This window comes from Herpailurus yagouaroundi, unplaced genomic scaffold, assembly GCF_014898765.1.
Source record: "Herpailurus yagouaroundi ecotype Mexico unplaced genomic scaffold, PumYag 182, whole genome shotgun sequence".
Lineage (NCBI taxonomy): Eukaryota > Metazoa > Chordata > Mammalia > Carnivora > Felidae > Herpailurus > Herpailurus yagouaroundi.
The window spans coordinates 4,166,706-4,184,488 of record NW_024412413.1 but is presented as its reverse complement, the minus strand read 5'-3'; the positions used below and the strand labels follow the sequence as shown (position 1 = coordinate 4,184,488).

General features: G+C 58.8%; 1 protein-coding gene across 1 annotated transcript in view; it reads left to right on the top strand.

Annotated features, from left to right (window-relative positions):
- The window catches only part of FBLN1 (fibulin 1), an 83,638-nt gene extending 66,565 nt beyond the window's left edge, over nucleotides 1-17,073 (top strand). Inside the window, exon 17 of the mRNA XM_040490561.1 lies at nucleotides 16,275-17,073. Within this exon, the coding sequence (XP_040346495.1) occupies nucleotides 16,275-16,414 (140 nt within the window). The 3' untranslated portion in view covers nucleotides 16,415-17,073. The remainder of the gene's footprint in view (nucleotides 1-16,274) is intronic.
- Nucleotides 17,074-17,783: the final 710 nt, after the last annotated feature.

Sequence of the window (17,783 nt, the reverse complement as noted above, 5' to 3'; positions counted from 1 at the left end):
CCCTGCCTGGGCACATCAGCCCATGCTGCCGGGAGGAGGTGGTGCCTGGGGTGGGCTTGGCCGTGACCGGGTGAGAAACACGAGAAGGATAGCACAGGCCCCGTTCCCTTACTCAGCATGCTGGTGTTTCGAACCTTTTTTTTTTTTAATGTTTATTTCTTTTGAGAGAGAGAGCGGGGTGGGGGGGCAGAGAGAGACAGAGAGAGAGAGAGAGAGAGAGAGGGAGAGAGAGAGAGAGAGAGAGAGAGAGAGAGAGAGAATCCCAAGCAGGCTCTGCACTGTCAGCCCAGGGACGCGGGGCTCCAACCCACGAACTGTGCGATCATGACCCGAGCTGAAGTCGAGTCGGATGCTTAACCTACTGAGCCACCCAGGTGCCCCGTGGACATCTTGACCACCTAAGTTTGAAGGGTGGGGGGGCAGTCTTTACTCATGAAGGGTGGCCTTGAGGCTTCAAGACAAGCACTACACGAATCCTGGAGTGTTTCCGCCCAAGCGTCGCTCAGCCCTTCGCCCTAACTTGCCTACAGGGCGGCAACTCTCAATGGTTACCTCCCTGAGTTCCGGGGTTTGGAATAACGACACTCTTCACTGACCCAGGGACCTGCCACCACACGGCACCAAGCGCAGGTTTGGGCTCTAGTAACCGCACGCACACGCATCACATGCTTCCTACAGAGTGCTGTGTGTCTGGAGGTCCTGCCTACACTCCGTGGCCCCATCACCTAACCTTCCCCGTGGTTCCAGAAACACGCGGAGGCCTCCTGCGGCCAGACCCTGGGTCGGCTCTTGGAGGCTAAGATAGTTGAGAGGTGCTCTTCCCGCGCTCTCTGGGAGCTCCAAGCCCGGAGAGGGGGACGGACACCAAACTGGACCCTCCTGGGGCTGTGTGGAATGTGCTGGGCACACAGAGGAGAGGCCAAACCCACTGGCCTCACGGAGCAGTCAAGGGAAGCTTCCTGGAAGAGGTAACATAAGTGTCGGGTCTTGACAGCTGAGTAGGAGCAAGCCAGGCCGAGAGGCGTTCTTGGCCCTGGGGGCAGCATGACAGGAGGCGGGGTGGGAAGCCACCACTCTCAGTCTGGTGCTCCCAGAGCATCGAGGATGCACAGCGAGGGCGAGAAGCGAGGCTGGGGGGGGGGGGGGGGGGGGGTGTCACGGGGCCGGGACTCCCAGGACTTCTGTGGCCCACAGGGAGCCACTGGTGGTCCGTGATGTTCCTTGGGGGGCTTGAGCTGTCCATCCTGCTTCTAGTATATGTGCTGCCGAAGCGAGCACTGTCCATCCTGCTTCTAGATCCCTCTGCCGCCTCCTGCGATGGGGGTTGTCCCCACTTCACAGATGAGAAGGCTGAGGCCAGAGGGACCAAGTGACTTGCCAGGGCCTCTCAGCTGGGGAGCATTGGAGGACGGAACTTGGACCTGGGCCACCTGTCCCCAGAGCCTCCCGTCCCATGGCCTGCGTGGTGCAACCCTGTGCACTCTGGTCTACACCAGCTGGCATCTCTACCACCGGCATCAGCCTCGTGTCCCCCGTGCCAGGCCGCCCGGGGCCCAGGGACAGGATCTGGAGGTCCGGCCCGGTTTTGCTTGCGAGTGGAGAAGCCACTGGCTGGCCACGCGTGCGTTCGCTCAGACCCACGCACGGAGCCCTTTTACAAGCTCCACGCCCTTGAGCGTCCTCCTCACTCGTGAACGCTCCCTGTGCCGCCTCGTGGGACGCCCCCCCCCCCCCCGGGGTGGGCATCACTGTTCGGAGAAGAAATGACAGAAGGCCGCCCCCGGGTCCTGCAGCCAGCCAGTCAGAGCCGCAGCTGGTGAGCAGGTCCGCAGGGTGTCAGCTCTGTTCTTGGTTTGCCCGGAGCCCCCGAGCCCCGTGGGAGGCTCTGGCACCCCTGGGGCCCCCGAGAAACTGAAACGCGTTCCTGTTCCGGCTCCTGGCACCGCGGCTGCTTGGTAAAATCTGAATGAATGGAGGGTCACGTGACGGTCCCACTCACCCTAGAGATGGTTACCTAAGTCAGGTTTGGAAGGGATGTGCCCTAATCATAGACGCCCATTAATGCAATCAGATCAGACAATTATGTGAAAGCCCCCAGCAGTGCCTGGTGCACAATGGGTGTGCAGAAAGCCCATCTCAATGGCACCGGATTCCTCTCCGTGGAAAGGAGTTGACAGTCCCCGCTTCCCATGTTGTCTGTGCTGAAGCGTGATGTGCATTGATGGGGGTGCTGACACCCTCCTACGGTACCCCTCTTAAAGGAAACTAAGAACATTTTCATTCCGAAATAACATTCTAAATTTCATTTGTGAGTGTATAAGGATTATTGCTCATTTCAAGTTTACCATTTGAATGTTTTTTATGTTTATTTTTGAGAGAGAGAGAGACAGACAGAGAGAGAGACAAGAGCGTAAGCAGGGGAGGGGCAGAGAGAGGGAGACACAGAATCCGAAGCAGGCTCCGGGCTCCGAGCTGTCAGCACAGAGCTGCACGCGGGGCCCGAACCCATGAACCGCGAGATCGTGACCTGAGCCCAAGTCAGACACTTAACCGACTGAGTCCCCCAGGCGCCCCTCAAGTCTGCCATTTGAAAAATACCAGTAGCTGGGGTGGCCCTTTTGGGGGCAAGACAGGATTGAGTCTCTGTGAGCACAGTCGGAGCACTGAGCTTGGGGTAAGGCATTCTGGGCTTGCTTCTCGGTTCTCTCTTTACAGCTGTGCGACCTCAGGCAGGTCACAGAACCTCTCTGAGCCTCAGTTTGCATCTCGGCGACATTGCCACAACACTTTCGTGGCCAGGTCAGCGACCGCCTTGTAGGAGTGGAGTTGAACACAGCGGGGTGGGCTGTTAGGGGATAAATGAGCCCCTGCGAGGCAGCCACCTAGAGCTGGAGCAGGAGAGAGCTTGTGCCCCCCGACGGGACGACAGTCCAGAGGGAGGCACTTGGGACAGGGCCAAGACTGTTCACCCCACAGCAGCTCCGGCTGCCCGGGGCTTATGGAATCAGCCCGCGTGGTGGCCTCCACGGGCGAGGCAGGCCCGCCAGGAGCAGGATGGTGGAGGCCATGCCTTCCGGGTTCTGTCATCCCTCAATCATCTTGCTCGTTCAGCACAACATCCTGGGCCGGGCCCTGGGCAGGGTGCTGTGCTACAAATTTGCACCCAAGCTACAGAGCCTGCTTTCAGGAAGCTGCCTCTTAGCTTCCGTAGCATCCTGCCGTCTGAGCTCCTGTAGGCTCCGTACCTGTTATTGTCTCAGAGGGAGACAGAAATGGGGTGTGGCCCGGCTGCCACGTCCAGCTGAATGTGTTGCGCACTGCAAAACCCTGCGGGGGTACCGCTTGCAGCCTCTTTCGTGTGCAGTGCACGACATCAGCTGCCCTGATATAAGAGCTTGTGAGCAAAGATACCAACCTCATGGCACCCCTGCCCTCCCTTCCCCCAACCCCCCACCGCCAGGCCGGGCCTCTCTCAGAGCAAAGCGCTTTGCTTACCCAGCCATCTGGCTTCAGGTCACCATCTCTTGTCCCAGCCAGCAAGGGCCCAAATCACCTCTTTAAAATCATTACCCCCTAAGGGGTTAAACACGTGCTACTGACCCCGTCTGGCCGCCTGATTCAGAAAGCTTGGCCCGGGATCAGTACACACTACGGACCAGATTCAGAAATTCCATCTGAAAACAACAGCGAGGCTGTCCCTGCCGGTGACGAGTGATTGGCCGGGTCCCGGCTTTCACGGCAAATCCCAGGGATTAAGCTCTCTCTCTTCTCCCAGAGGCACAGCCCGCCTGTCACCCCAGGGCCACACCCTGGCCAGCAGCCAGCTTGTTTCCCAGGGTGATGGCCCGGCCGCCTCTGAGCCCGGGATGGGCTGCGGCCTGACTTCACCCTGAGGCTGGAGGCCTCACTGAGGGAAGTAGGAGGTGGAGGGGAGGTGGAGGGGAGGGGGTCCCTCGGAGGGGACTGGATGGAGTTGAGAGGCACAGACATTTCTTGTGTCCCCTGTGCTGGGATCCTGTGGAACAGAGATGGGGTGAAGGCACCGGGCCCAGCGCTATGCCTGACCGTGTAACCATATGAAGGGGCAGCTGGATTGGGGGCTCTCAACCCCCAATTTCACAGGCACAGACTCTCAGAGGCGCCCCATCACACAGCTGATGATGCCCCCCGGAGCTCCCCCAGGCTCACGCCGGGCCCCCAGAGGGCTCACTGGGGCTCAGCGCTTTTAGTCCACCCGAGCGAGGCACGCAGGGGCCACGGGGAACAGCAGGACACCGCCCTGTTCCTGCCCGGGCTGCCTCAGTGGCCCCAAGTGGCATGCTGGGCATTTGTCCTGCACTCAGGGCCTCCGCCCCAGGAGGGACCTCCCCATTCCACCCCCCAGCTCAGCTTTCTGGACCAAACTCAAGCCAGCAGCCCAGGACTCGGCCGGGGAAAGTCAAAGGTTGCCGCCGCCCACACGAGCGGCCCCCTCCGCGGCCACCTCGGGGAGGGAGGGGACAGCGTGGTAGAGAGGACGACACAAGAGAAGGCCACACGGAGCTTCGCGTCTGAGCCCCCGGACAGGCTTCGTGGTGAGTCTCAGCTGATGATGCGGCTTGAGAGCTTGGTGGGCCGGACAGCTCTGTGTTCCTGCACGGTGGGGCCGCCGTGGGTGGGACTGTCCCGGCCCCGGCAGGAGGGTGGAAGGAGACAAAACTCAAGACACCGGCCCTGCTGGTGGGCCAAGGTGCCCGGAGGCTCGCCGGCCTGGGGGCGTCTGTGAGTTCCCGCCCCCGCGCCTGCTTGGTCCCCACGGACCAAGGCCTCAGGTCACTGCTGTCCAGACACGCAGAGCAGGTGGAAGGCAGCAGGGTCACAGCGGTGTCATGGTGCCACAGAGGGTGCAGAGAGGGGCGAGAGGTGGGAAGTACGTTCGTCCGTGAACCCCGGGTCACCCAGAGGGCCCAGCCCGGCGCCTGGTGCAGGGCGGGATTCCAGCGATCGGCCAGGACTGGGGCTGGTGGACTGAGGGCAGGGACAATGTGGGGACAGAGGACCCCCTGGTGACTTCCTGAGAAGGCCAGCTGTGGGTCCTGGGACCCCGAGATGCTGTCCTCGTGAGCCTCGCCCAGCCTCACGACCCCACCCGCACCTGGACCGTGTGTCACATGGGGCTGCTTGTGACAGATGGCCTCCACCTGTACCTGGCTGCACGGTCCCACGGGCACCCGCTGAGCCTGGTCAAGTGTCCTCTCCTCTCAGCAAAAGGTGCTCTAACCACCTGGCTCTGAAAGCCGGGAGCCAGGGACCCCCACGGCCAGTTGTGGCTGGGGCTGCCGGCTTTTAAACCCCTCCTCCCCGGCTGGAGAGACGTCCTCAGCCTAGGCCTGTCCTTGTCCTCCTCGGCGCTCAGCACTCTTGTCCCTTCCCCTCCCTCCACTGTGCGCAAGCCGCACCAGCCCAGGCCTCAGACCCCAGACACTCCGTGGCCTCTCCCTTCTTCCAGCTCTTTCTCCTCTGGGTAAACTCCTACCCATCCCTCAGAGCCCAGGGCAGGGTCATCGCCTCTTGCACGCCCTCCGCACCCCTGCAGGCGGAGTACTGAGCTACTCCACCCCGCACCCCCACAGCACCCTGGATGGGCCCTTTGGGACTGTTCTCATATCCCTTCTTCCAGCAAATAATGTCTGTGTCCTGCGGGGGTAGGTCCTAGTCCAGGGGACGCGGCAGCGACCAAGACAGACGGACAGACGTGAATCCTTGCGAGAAACTCATTTTATTCCAGAGGGGAGGCGCAGAAAGAAAGAAGCAGAATACGTTCACAGTCAGCGGGTGGTGAGGGCTACACAGAGGGCTGGAGGGGAGGAGGGGCGGGTGGGGTGTGGAGGGGAGGAGCCACTTTAAATCTGGTGGAGACAGTCGTCTAACACCCCGAGGAGCTGAGGCAAGGAGCCACACAGAGATGTGAGGAAGAGAGCATATGCAAAGTCCCTGAGGCGGAGGGAACAGCACATGCAAAGTCCCTGGGGCAGAGGTGAGCCTGGTGTGTTTGAGCCGCAGCAAGGAGGCCAGTGTGGCTGAGCCGAGGCAGGAGCTGGTGGCTGGTGGGGCAGGGTCTTGAGGCTGTTGTGAGGCCTCTGGCTTTTGCACTGGGTGAGCTGGTTGCCACGTGAGGGTCTCAAGGTGAAGAGTGAGGTGACCTAACGCCTTAAAGTCTCCCTCTGGGTGTGGAGCCGGGACTCTCACAGCAGCCTGGGCTGAGGCAGCAGTGGCTTTGGCCACGTGGGTCCAGCGGAAGGCGTGAGAGGGAGACAGATTCGGGGCGAAATTGGAAGGGAGTGCCACGTTTTGCTCACCCATTGGGTGTGGGTGGATAACCCCACAGATTTTGGCCCTGAAGAGAGGAGGTCGGTGTTGCCGTCTGCCGAGACGGGAAGGCCGTGACGTGGCAGCTTGGAGGAGGCCAGGAGTTCACTCAGAACCTGGGGATCGAGGCGCCACGGCCCCGAGGCAGTGAGAAGTGGTAATCGATGAGCCTGGGAGACGTTAGCGTGTGGATGGTGGCCGGAGCCCCGAGACCCTGCGAGCTCGCCGTGGGAGCGAGTGTGGACACAGAAGCCGCCAGGACGGGGCGCCACAGCCCTCACGCTCAAGGTGGGGGACGGCAGGCGAGCCTGGAGCCCTGATGTCCCGGGAGAGGGAAGGGCGTTTGCGGGAGGACAGGCGCACCCACTGGATTTGGTGACACCCAGGCCCCTGGTGACCTCGGCCAGGCCGTCCCCGTGGACACAGTGGAAGGGAGACGCTTGGGACAGGAGCGCCGGAGGCTCCTTCTAGAAAATCTAGAAGATCATCTGCTGTGAATGGGAGCAGAGAAATGCCCGTGCTCGCGGCGGGCACGCGGCGGTCATGGCCTCGTGGGTTCTCGCCTGGCTTGACGTGAACTCCACGAGGCAGGGGCTCATCTGTGCAAGGCCCGCTCCATCACACGTGCGCGTGTGCACACCCCCGCATGCGCGAGGAGGCCCCCCGGGCCCGGCAGGCTGCAGGACCACGCAGACCTGCCCGCTTCCAGCGTCACCACGGGGTTAGAGCGAGCCCAGAGCAGCCCCTTCGTGTCCCCCGAGGTTCTCCCGGGGACCGTCTGTGTCCAGCCAGGATGATTTGCGACTCTCTCCTACCGCCCCCCTCGTGCCCCTTTGGGGGGGGGGGGGAAGTCTTTGATATCACCGGGCGTGTTCGTAAATTGTTCCCCGTTTTAAAGCAAAAGCAAGAACGAAGCCAAACAGCCACAGAGGCATGTTGTGCGACGTCCGAAGGAAAGTGTGGTGACGACCCGAATCTTCCAAAGCCTCGGCTGACGGCCATAAATACGCACAGGACGCAGACACCCCCCATCACCCATGATCGCGAAGAGCGTTGCCTGCAGCCTTGATGTCGGGTGTTTCCAGAAGGGCCCTGCGAGGAACGTCCGCTCCGTGGCCGAGACCGGGGACCCCCAAGTGGCGTCCTGGTCATCGCTGCCGTCAGACCGATAGCTGTGACCCTCCCTCGTCCGGCACGTTCCAGATGCTACTTGCAGAACCTCTAGGAGACTCGCCGCATCTCCGGATGAGGAAACGGAGGCATGGACTCAGGGGGGCACGCGAGGTGTTGGGACTCCACATGGGGCTCCTGGGCCGTGACCTTCCTGTGTGACCTCGGGCCGGGCAAAGCCCTGCTCTTTGAGGTCCAGCCCAGCCCTGAAATTCCTCTGCCTCCACATGTCTGAGCACCCCCCACCCCCAGCTCTTCTGGGCGGGCCGGCCGGTCCTTCAACGTCCAGCCGAGACTGACTCCCTGGTGAAGCTTCCACCACCTGGTGAAGCTGCCACCCCACCCTCTGTGTCTGACTTCGGCGGGGGGCCCGGAGCTCCGCGAGGACCCACACCAGCGCCGGTCGGTGTTCGTAACCGCGGCACCGGGCGCGCTGCCTGCCCAGAGCCGGGGCTCCGTGCTTGCCGAAGGAATAAAGAAGAGAGGGCACGCGCCGCGGCCAGCTGCTGGGGCCTGGGGTACCCGTTCTGTACCCGGCAGGTGCCCACCAGGCCGGCGTTCGAATTCCTCGGGGCCTTGGCTGCCTCTGAAGGAGGAGGGTGGTGCTGTATTGCCCTCTGGAAACTGGAGGGCAGGACTTGTCTGTGTCTGGGGTCCCCGGGTCTTTAATGCTAAGTCACGTCGGCAAGACTTGTGTGCACCCTGCCCCTTCCGTAGCCTTTGCTCATCCTGGGGGGACTGCGAGGGGTTCGGCGTGGCCGGAGCAGAGAGTGCGAGAAATCAGGCCGGACAGGGCGTGGGGGCCTGATCAAGGTGTGTGCTCCACCCCCGCTGGGAGCCGGGGGCTGGGGTGGGTGGGATGTGATGTGTGCCAGGGCCTCGCACGAGCCCAGAACTTGCATTCTAGGAGGCCGGCTGTGGCCGCAGCCGGGGAGTGCATTGGGGGTGAGGAGGAAGGTGTTGGAAGGTCAGGCCCGGCCTGAGGTAGGGTGGGGCTGGGGCTGGAGCGGACGGGAGGGTCTGGAAACTCCCGTGGATGGGCTTCGTCCGCCTGCCTAGTGATGGCGCGTCAGGGTTGGAAGCCAGGCGCCTGTTGACCTCCGGTCTCGCGTTCTCTGGAGGCTGGAGGAGGCCGGTGGATTTGGGGGCAGGGGGGCATCTGGGGAGATCCGAGCAGCTGGCGAGCTTGGGTCTGGGGCAGCAGGACCCCAGCAGGCAGGTGGGAGGGGCAGGAAAGGATTGCCCATCCCTCCCTTCAAGGGCACACTTTTGGCCAAGTCGGTGCAAGTCAGTACATCAGATGGCCAATCCCTTCCAGAAGAGCACCAGGCCTTCTCTTCCTCCGGCGGGCCACGCAGCTCGGTGGAAGGGGCGGTGGCCCAGGGCTGGCTCCCTGATGCCCAGACCTGACTCACTTCACCGCGCTGAGCCCGTGTTCTCCTCCAGGACGAACGAGGCTGACACAGGAGGACGAGAGGGTAGATGGGAATGGGCTTCGCGAGCACATTGGCAAGCGCTGCAGAGACGTCAGCTTCCGCATCGAGGGGGAAGGCAGGTCTATGCAGAGCGGCATTTCTTTCCAGATTTCTCCTGGAGGGCAAGGTGGACTCTGGGGAGCTGCCTTAGCTCACGGGAGGCCTGTGGCGGGGGCACATTTATAACGATCAAGAAATACGGACGGTGAGTTCTGCTGAGACATGTTGGGAGCCATTTGGTATTTTAATTTTTTTTAATGTTTATTTATTTTTGAGAGAGAGACAGACAGAGAGTGAGCAGGGGAGGGGTAGAGAAAGAGGGAGACGCAGACACTGAAGCAGACTCCAGGCTCCGAGCTGTCAGCACAGAGCCCGACGCGGGGCTTGAACTCACAAACCATGAGATCGTGACCTGCGCCGAAGTCAGATGCTTAACCAACTGAGCCACCCAGGCTCCCTGCCATTTGGCATTTTAAATATGGAGCCCAGACACCTGTCCCCCTTCCTCGCAAGCACCTGCCTGGGTGTTTCTCGGGGCTCCGTTCCTTCCTTGCCGACTACTTATGTGACTGCTTCATGGTTCATTCCTTTCTGCCAGGTTTGCCCTATGTGTGTGACTCAGCCAGGGAAAGCACATTCCGGAAGCTTCCTCCACATCATGCAGCACCGTGAGGGGGGAGGAGACACAGTGGGATGGGAAGGGCTGGGCTTTGGGGTCAGTCCCAGCTGGCGGGCATCCGGACCTGTGAGCCGTGTGACCTGGGGCATCTGGGCTCTCAGAGCCCACTCCCCTCCCCCTGGGGAAGGGAGGTGATGTCTGTTCCTGACAGCGGTATGGTGGGGACCCAAGAAGCCACGGGCATGTGGGATCCCCCCATCTCCCTTCCCCTTGGCCGGCTCTGTTCCCTCTCCCAGCCCATCCATGCTCTAGTTTTGTTTTGTTTCTTCGAGTTGTCTCTACACCCAACATGGGGACTCGAGCTCGTAACCCTGAGATCAAGAGTCACATGCTCCACTGACTGAGCCGGCCAGGAGCCCCACGTGGTAGTTTTTTCTCTTTGTCTGTACCAGCAGTATATCTTCGTTTTCTCGAGTTTTCCTTTTTGCCCTTGGTCTGTGCTGTTAATCCCCATCTGCGGGGATCATTATTTCTACCAAGGAAACTTCCCTGAGACGCGGGTGATGACGTGCTCCTTCCCCGTTGCTGTCGCGTTTGTGTTTGGCAAGACCTCGTGGCTCTCCTCTGAGCTCCTGGGTCGTGGCCCCGGTACCTCGTCCTCACGGGCCGGCGCTCTGCCTTCCTCCCTGCTTCTGGCTCCGCGTGGCAGCTGCCCAGGCCGGACAGTGAAGCCTGGCTCTCGCTTGTCCCCCTTTCCTGTGCGTTCTCCCCCGACAGTCTCCTTTCTGGGTGATCATTTTCAACCTTACAGATTGTGCTTAATGCTTTGGTGTTCAGTTCATTCATTCATTCATTCGTCCAGCAAGTGTTGGTTAACCGCCACCTATGTGTCAGGTTCAAAGTGGGACGAAGTGTCCCACAAACCAGAGATACGAGAATGGCCAAGAGAGACGTGCCATTGGCCTCCAGACGCACACGGCAGCGGGGAGACCGATAGCCACCAAGTAAGCAAATGACTATCACGTGGTTTCAAGTAGTGACAGCTTCTCACTCTTTGCTACGTCAACAGGTGACTCTTAACCTCTGTCTTGTCTAACCTGAACCTCTTTTAAAAAGCACAGTTAGCTTCCACTGACGTGAGACAATCACGGAAGCCTCTTGATTCATCACCTTGCTTGTTAAAATCCTCTTCGACGTGCTGTTCACGCGATTACACTCGGTCAGTTAGAATCGCAGGGCTTCTGGGTTGAAGGCTGAGCTTCAGAAAGGATGGCGACTTACACAAGGTCACGCCGCTGGTCAGCGAGGAACCAGCAGGGGAACCCAAGGCTGCCGACGGCAGGTGTCTTTATAGACCGGCGTCTCGTGTCAGGGACACAGGACTCATGCAGAGAACTGGTTTTCATCCTTCCCAACACGTGGTGGACAATCAGGTGCCAACGAAGCAGCAGAGGCTGAGGGGCGGTGGCTTCAAGGGCCGGGAATGCAGACCCCAGACCGCACGAGGTGACAAAGGTCCCCCATCGGACCCGTGTGCCTCACGTCGCCGGGCTCCTGGACCCCAGCACGTCAGCTGCAATTTACAAAGCAGAGACCAGACATGAAGGTGAAGTGCCCGAGGGGGCCTACATTTTTCAAAGGGGGGAAAAAAAGGCTTAATTATATCTTTAGGAGGCACAGACACGCCAAGGAATACCAGCAACGTCTGACAGACGAAGCAGAAACGCCAAGGACGAGGATTTGGAAGATTAACACAGCTGAACTCGGCACCATGGCCTTTTTCTTTCCTGGGGCTCTGGAAAGCTGAGGAGGTAAACACCCCAGCAGGTGAGGTGGACATACCAGGCAAGACGGAACCGTGCCTCTCCCTTTGGCCTGCCTTTTGCTGCCGGACTGGTCGTGAGCCACTGTCCCTCAGAGTTTTCCGTGGCCCCTCTTCCCTTCAGGACGGAGTTTTGTCTTGCTTGCTAGATTGTGGGGGACCTCAGGGACTGATGTCTCATCTTCCTCTGCCTTTATCCCACTCCGTAATCGTGACGGAGCTCCTGCTCTGTCCTGCCCCAGGCCCTGTGCTGGGGACAGCGGGGACAGAGAAGAACAAAGTGCAGATGTGCCCCAGAAAGGGGAGCTGGCTGTGACTGCGGTGGGCAGATGTGGCGTCACGGCCGAGGGAGAGTGGGCACCGGGTACTCCCAGGGCTAGGGAGGCTTCATGAAAGAGGACGTAAGCAGTCCAGCTGGTCCCCAGGGCCTGGCACGTGACAGATGCCAATATCATACCTGCAGAATCAAGTTGATGGCTGGAGCCAGCCCCGGTGGAGGCTTTCCGATCTCAGTGGTGACACGGATGGGCACCGTGCGTCTCTAGTCCCTCCCTGGTTTCTCTGCAGTAGGAGGGCTGGCGGTGGCTCTGAATGCACACTCCTCTGGACCAGTGGTGGGGAGGAAGCCAGGAGACGGCTGCAGACCCAGATTCCTGGTTCTGCAAGACTGACGGGGTGGGAGGTCCCAGGAACAGCCTTGACCACCTCCTCAGCCTCGTCTGCCTGTCTCTCCCCAGGACTGACACTGTTCCCAGAACTGGTCTGAACCGTCATACTTTTGGGGTTTGCACATGTCCTTCGTGCTTCCTAGGCTTGTAATTATTTCTCAAAATCCCATGTAATGTCTGTGGAATCTTCCTTAAACCTGCCCTGTGCAGAATGCCCTCTGTTGGGTGGATGAGAGGATGGATGGATGGATGGATGGATGGATGGATGGATGGATGGATGAGTATGTGGATGGATGGGTGGGTGGATGGATGGATGGATGGATGGATGAGTATGTGGATGGATGGATGGATGGATGGATGGATAGATGGGTGGATGGATGGGTGGATAGATGGATGAATGGATGGATGGATGGGTGGGTGGATGGGTGGGTGGATGGGCACATGGATGGATGGATGGGTGGATGGGTGGAGGATGGGTAGGTGGATGGATGGATGGATGGAAGATAGGTGGATGGGTATGGGTGGGTGGATGGATGGATGGATGGATGGATGGAGGATGGGTGGATGGATGGGTGGATGGATGGATGGATGGAGGACAGGTGGATGGGTATGGGTGGGTGGATGGATGGATGGATGGAGGATGGGTAGATGGATGGATGGGTAGGAAAGTTGTGAAGAAAAAGGTAATAGCAGGAGAAAGCCTGGGCTCAGTCAAAGGGAGGACTAGGAGGTTGAACTCAAGCCTGAACTACTCTGGGAATGGAGGGAACGTGTCCACCCAAACCAGAGCAGAAGTAGAGCTAGTCCACAGAATGGGTGTGGCCTACAAAGGGAGCCCTGGGTTAGCAGGGATTATGGGTAGAGGTGGAGATTCGGTGTTGACATTAGGTCACAGGGAAGGGATCGAGAAGCTCCTTCTGGTTGGAGGGTGGGGGGAAGGCAAGGGGCACACTCCTGAGCCCCGCTTGTGCACTTGGGATTTCTCGTTTCACACTTGCAGCACGAATATTCGTGCCACCTTAATCAATCACTTTTCTCGTTAAATGGGAAGATTCTGCAAAATCCCGACTCTGCATGTGACCTGCATCAGAAGTCAGGCCCCCTCCTCCCTGGCCCTTCCCAGTGTCCCTTTCACTCAGGCAGCCCCTGGCTTCCTTCCCTGGTTCTTTGGTCTCTGTGCGCAGCTGCGGCCCGAGCCACAGGCGAGCCGCTGCCTCGCAGAAATCAAACCTCCAACAGCGCCTGTGATGGACTTAGATGCAGACGAGCTCTACACATCTCCCTCTCTCTCTGCCCCTCCCCCGTTCATGCTCTGTCTCTCTCTGTCCCAAAAATAAATAAACGTTGAAAAAAAAATTAAAAAAAGAAAATCAGATCACATTTAAATTGGAAATGGGATGCGTTTTGCCACCGCGAGTCATTTCTGAGGAGGTAGAGGGTATGCTCATGCTCGTTCTCTTTCTGATTTTGAAGGTTGCTATTTTTATGTTTAAGTTTATTTATTTATTTTGAGAGAGACAGACAGCGTGAGTGTTGGAGGGGCTGAGAAAGAGGGAGAGAGAGAATCTCAAGCAGGCTCTGCACCGTCAGCATGGTGCCCGATGCGGGGCTCAAACCCATGAAACTGTGAGACTGTGACCTGATCAAACCAAGCGTCAGCCGCTTAACTGACTGAGCCGCTCACACAGCCCCGAAGGTGGCTATTTTTAATCCGTGTTTCACAGAAGAGGAAATTAAGACCCAGGAAAGTTAACAAACCCTTCTGGGGCCATAACTGCTGTTCTCTGTGCCCACACTGAGCCACAGGACAGCCCACCATGTTCTCTCCAGATTTACATAGCCCAGCGCTTGGCACACACAGGCACACCGGAAACTTCTGTGGGTCTGAACTGTTAATGCTGTTCAAATGTGTGTGCGTCATTATTTGATAATATTTATATTTTACATATAAATTTGTAATAAGTACATTTTATATGTTTTATGTAACATTCATAAACATATCTACATAACATAAGATATACAGATATGTATAAGTTTCTATAAATTTGAAACATACAACTATATATTTATACATAATATTTATATGTTAGATTTTAACATATTTTAAATAAGTATATTTACATATTTCCTATTATGTAGTTATATATTTGGCATTATATAATACCTGTGTAATATAGGACGCCTGGGTGGCTCAGTCGGTTAAGCACCAACTTCGGCTCAGGTCATGATCTCATGCTTTGTGGGTTCGAGCCCCGCGTCGGGCTCTGTGCTGACAACTCAGAACCTGGAGCCTGCTTCGGATTCTGTCTCCCTCGCTCTCTGCCCCTCCCCCCCTCACACACTGTCTCTGTGTCTCAAAAATAAATGAACATTAAAAAAAAAAAAAATAGTTCTCAGGCTCCCCCAGCCTCTCACCTCTTCCTTGAAAATCTGGAAACTCTGAGTACTGGGAGCTTAGTCTTAACCTCAGCCCCAAGGACAGGTGACGTCCGCAGGTAACCCAGGCCCCCGAGGCCGGTGGGCACCACTGTGGGGCTGAGGCCAGGAGGGAGGAGAAAGTGATAGTGATCAGGGCACAGCGGGTGCTGGACTGCCTGGGGGGGAGGGGGGGGGACAGGGAAGCATGCTTGACTCAGCACCTGTGAGCCCCCACTGAGCTGGCCCAGACTCTGTACCCCGGGAGGGGTGGGTGGGAGTGGCCGGGTCAACAGGGGCCACTGGCACATGGAGGGTGGTGACAAGCCCACGTCTTCAGCGGCGAGCTGAAGATGTTCGTGGGCGTTCACCCAGGACAAAGCTACAATGTCACCACCCGGCGGGGGCAGAGAAAGGGTGCTGACAGCCTGCAGAATATCTCTCCATCAGAGCTGAAGCCCTTGTTTACTTAGAATAGCCTGGAATCCCACGCCGGCTGCCGGGCATTTCATTTTTGAAACACAAGCCCAGAGAGTGAAAGGGGGGATGGCACTCCCAAATTCCCCTTCTGAGCATGAACTTGGTGTTCCTGACCGGGAGCCAGCGCTGGTGCGGGAGGCCTTCTCCAGCCTTCTATGTGGGCCCCAGGGGCCTCACCGCGCTGCCTCGTGCGTGCTTCCTAAGTCGGCGGCAGGGATGTTTGTAGAAACCAGCCTGGAATCAGCAGTCGATGCCGCAAACAATCAGTGGCGAATTCTCAGCATGTGGTTGTGGAACTCCAGGCTCCAAGCTTGCTCTGGGTCACGTGACTGGCAGGTGCTAGCCCACGCTTCCCACCCTGGCCTTCAGCTGCAGATCAGCCACAGAAGTGGCCATAGAGTACTTCCAGGGAACCGCCACCCCCCCCCCCCCCCATATCACATGACCTTGGACAAGTCCTAGCATCAGAACAGGTGGGATGGAGAAAGTCCCCTGCAGGGACTGAGGCTCAACGAGCCTGCAGACTTTGCTTGCGTTGCTTCGTCTGTCGGGAGGAACGCCTCCTCCAAGAAGCCCTCCCTGACTCCCCCAGACTTCACCTCCTCCATTCTCCCCTGCTGGACTTCTCTCAGCCCTGCACTTACTTAGATCCTCCACTGGCTTTGAAGCCAGGATTCTATTATTTTCTCTGTCTCACTGAGAACAGCCCTGGTGCCTACGGGAGAAGGCATGAATGCGTGGGGAGGTGAAGAGGGGAGCCCTCCGTCTGGTGGGGAGGTCGCCCTGCGCATCTCGGGCCGATGCTGTGCTGGGTCGCCCGGATCACGCGGTGCAGAAGCACGGGGTCACATGGTATCATTTGCTCCCTGAGGAATCGGAGGCCCAGAGAGGGCTGCAGTCTTTCCACAGCCCAGCGAGGCTAACGCCCACCCTAGCCTCGTGTGTCTCGTCCCAGAGTGCGGGAGAGTTCTCTCTGGGCCTTTGGCCGTCCCGCAGAGGCGAGGAGGTGCCGGCAGGGCCCGGAGACAGGGAGGTGGCCAGGCACAGGGGAGGAGGCCTCCAGTCATGGCCTTCGTGTGGTCCCTCCCCCGGTCCAGGGAGGGACAGTCGTGTCCTGGGCGCCCGCTCCACGACAGGCCCTCTTCTGGGCTCTTTCGAATCCCCCGTCAGGAAGATGACTGCGGTGAGCTCACCGCCCTATGCCACGCAGGGGACTCCAGCGTCTGGCTCAGAGTGGGGCTCGACGCGGTCTAAGACGCCTTCCGTTCTCTCCCCAGGTGTCGTGCGCCAAGTACGGCCCATCGTGGGCCCGTTTCACGCCGTCCTGAAGCTGGAGATGAACTACGTGGTCGGGGGGGTGGTGTCCCACCGAAACGTCGTCAACGTGCACATCTTCGTCTCCGAGTACTGGTTCTGAGGGCCCGTCCTGGCGCCGCCACGCCTCCGGGCCAAGTCCTTGCTCCGGCCACCGTGCCCGCCCTGCCGAGCTCTCTTAAGTTTTTGTTTGTAATGTCAGGCCCGCACGTATTAAGCTGCGGCCAGATGAACAAGTTCATCTCCTGTGTTTCGGTATTTAAATAGCGAGCCCAATTACTCAACCGTTTGTTGGAAACCTTGCTTGTTCGTATTATTTTCTTCATGCAGAGGTCAGCGTTTGCTCCTTTCTCTGCCTGCGGGCTGGGCCTTGCGAGGGACCCAGGAAGGAAGGGCGTTTTTCGGGGGGCAGCCAGTCCAGATGCCGAGAGAAAACCAGTTCTTGCACTGACCGTACGAAATTTGACGTTTGGTACTTTTTTTTTTTTTTTTTTGGCCAATCGGGTGTTTTACGCCCAACGATGGGGCTGCGGTAGAGTAGCAGGTATGACCAGTTCCGCCCAGAAGCTGCATCACACGATGCCCCGGGGAGCACTCAGAAGGTGCCCTACCGTTCTGTTGAAACAGGAAAGGGAAAGGCACAGCCTGTTAGGTTTGTGTGCGAGCCGTGCGTGTTCACCAGGGGAATGGCTGGACTTTCTCGGCACCTGCATCCGTCCTTTCTTATCATAGGGGGGGGAAATAAACAGTTTTGCGAGCCTCCCCATGGCCTGTGCCTGACAGTCTTTCAAGAAGAGGGCTCTCGAAGTGCCTGGGAATGTCCCCTCAGGCCTTCTCAGAGACCCCGCCTCCTGGGGAGGTTCTGGGGGTGGGGCCCAGCACGTATTGGAACAGCTTCCCACCCGGGTCACTTCTGATACCACGCCCACCTCTGAGAAGTGTGGCTCGAGCCCACCCTGTGCCCCACGACCAGGCCTGCTAGGCAAGACACGGAGCCCCAGCGTCTGATAGAATTGCTTGAGGGATTCTGGTCCCTTCTTGAAATCACTGCGGAGAAATAACAATTCTCTTCAGCAGGGTAGAGGGGCCACCAGTGTGCACTGAGTCCCCCCCCCCCCGCCCCCGCCGCCCCCATGCACTTGGCACGTGGTGCCTCATCCACGGCTCCCAGAGCCCAGTGAGGTGGGCACGATCGTACGCAATTTCGAGATGAGTGAACAGGGCTCAATTGCCTAAGTCACACAGCTTTTCAGGGACAAGGGATTCAAATTCAGTTTATCGGACGCCAAGCTCTGGGTCAGAAGAATCGTGGGCAGACTGGGTTTCTAGGGTGTCCCGTTACTGCCAGCATTGATGGTGGAGCCAAGGTGCAGTCTGTGCCCTGAGGCGCACTGGGACGCGCGGCGATGTGGCAGCGGGGTCCCTGGCTTCCACACACGCCTCTCCTCCAGCCCCTGCCCACATGTATCCCA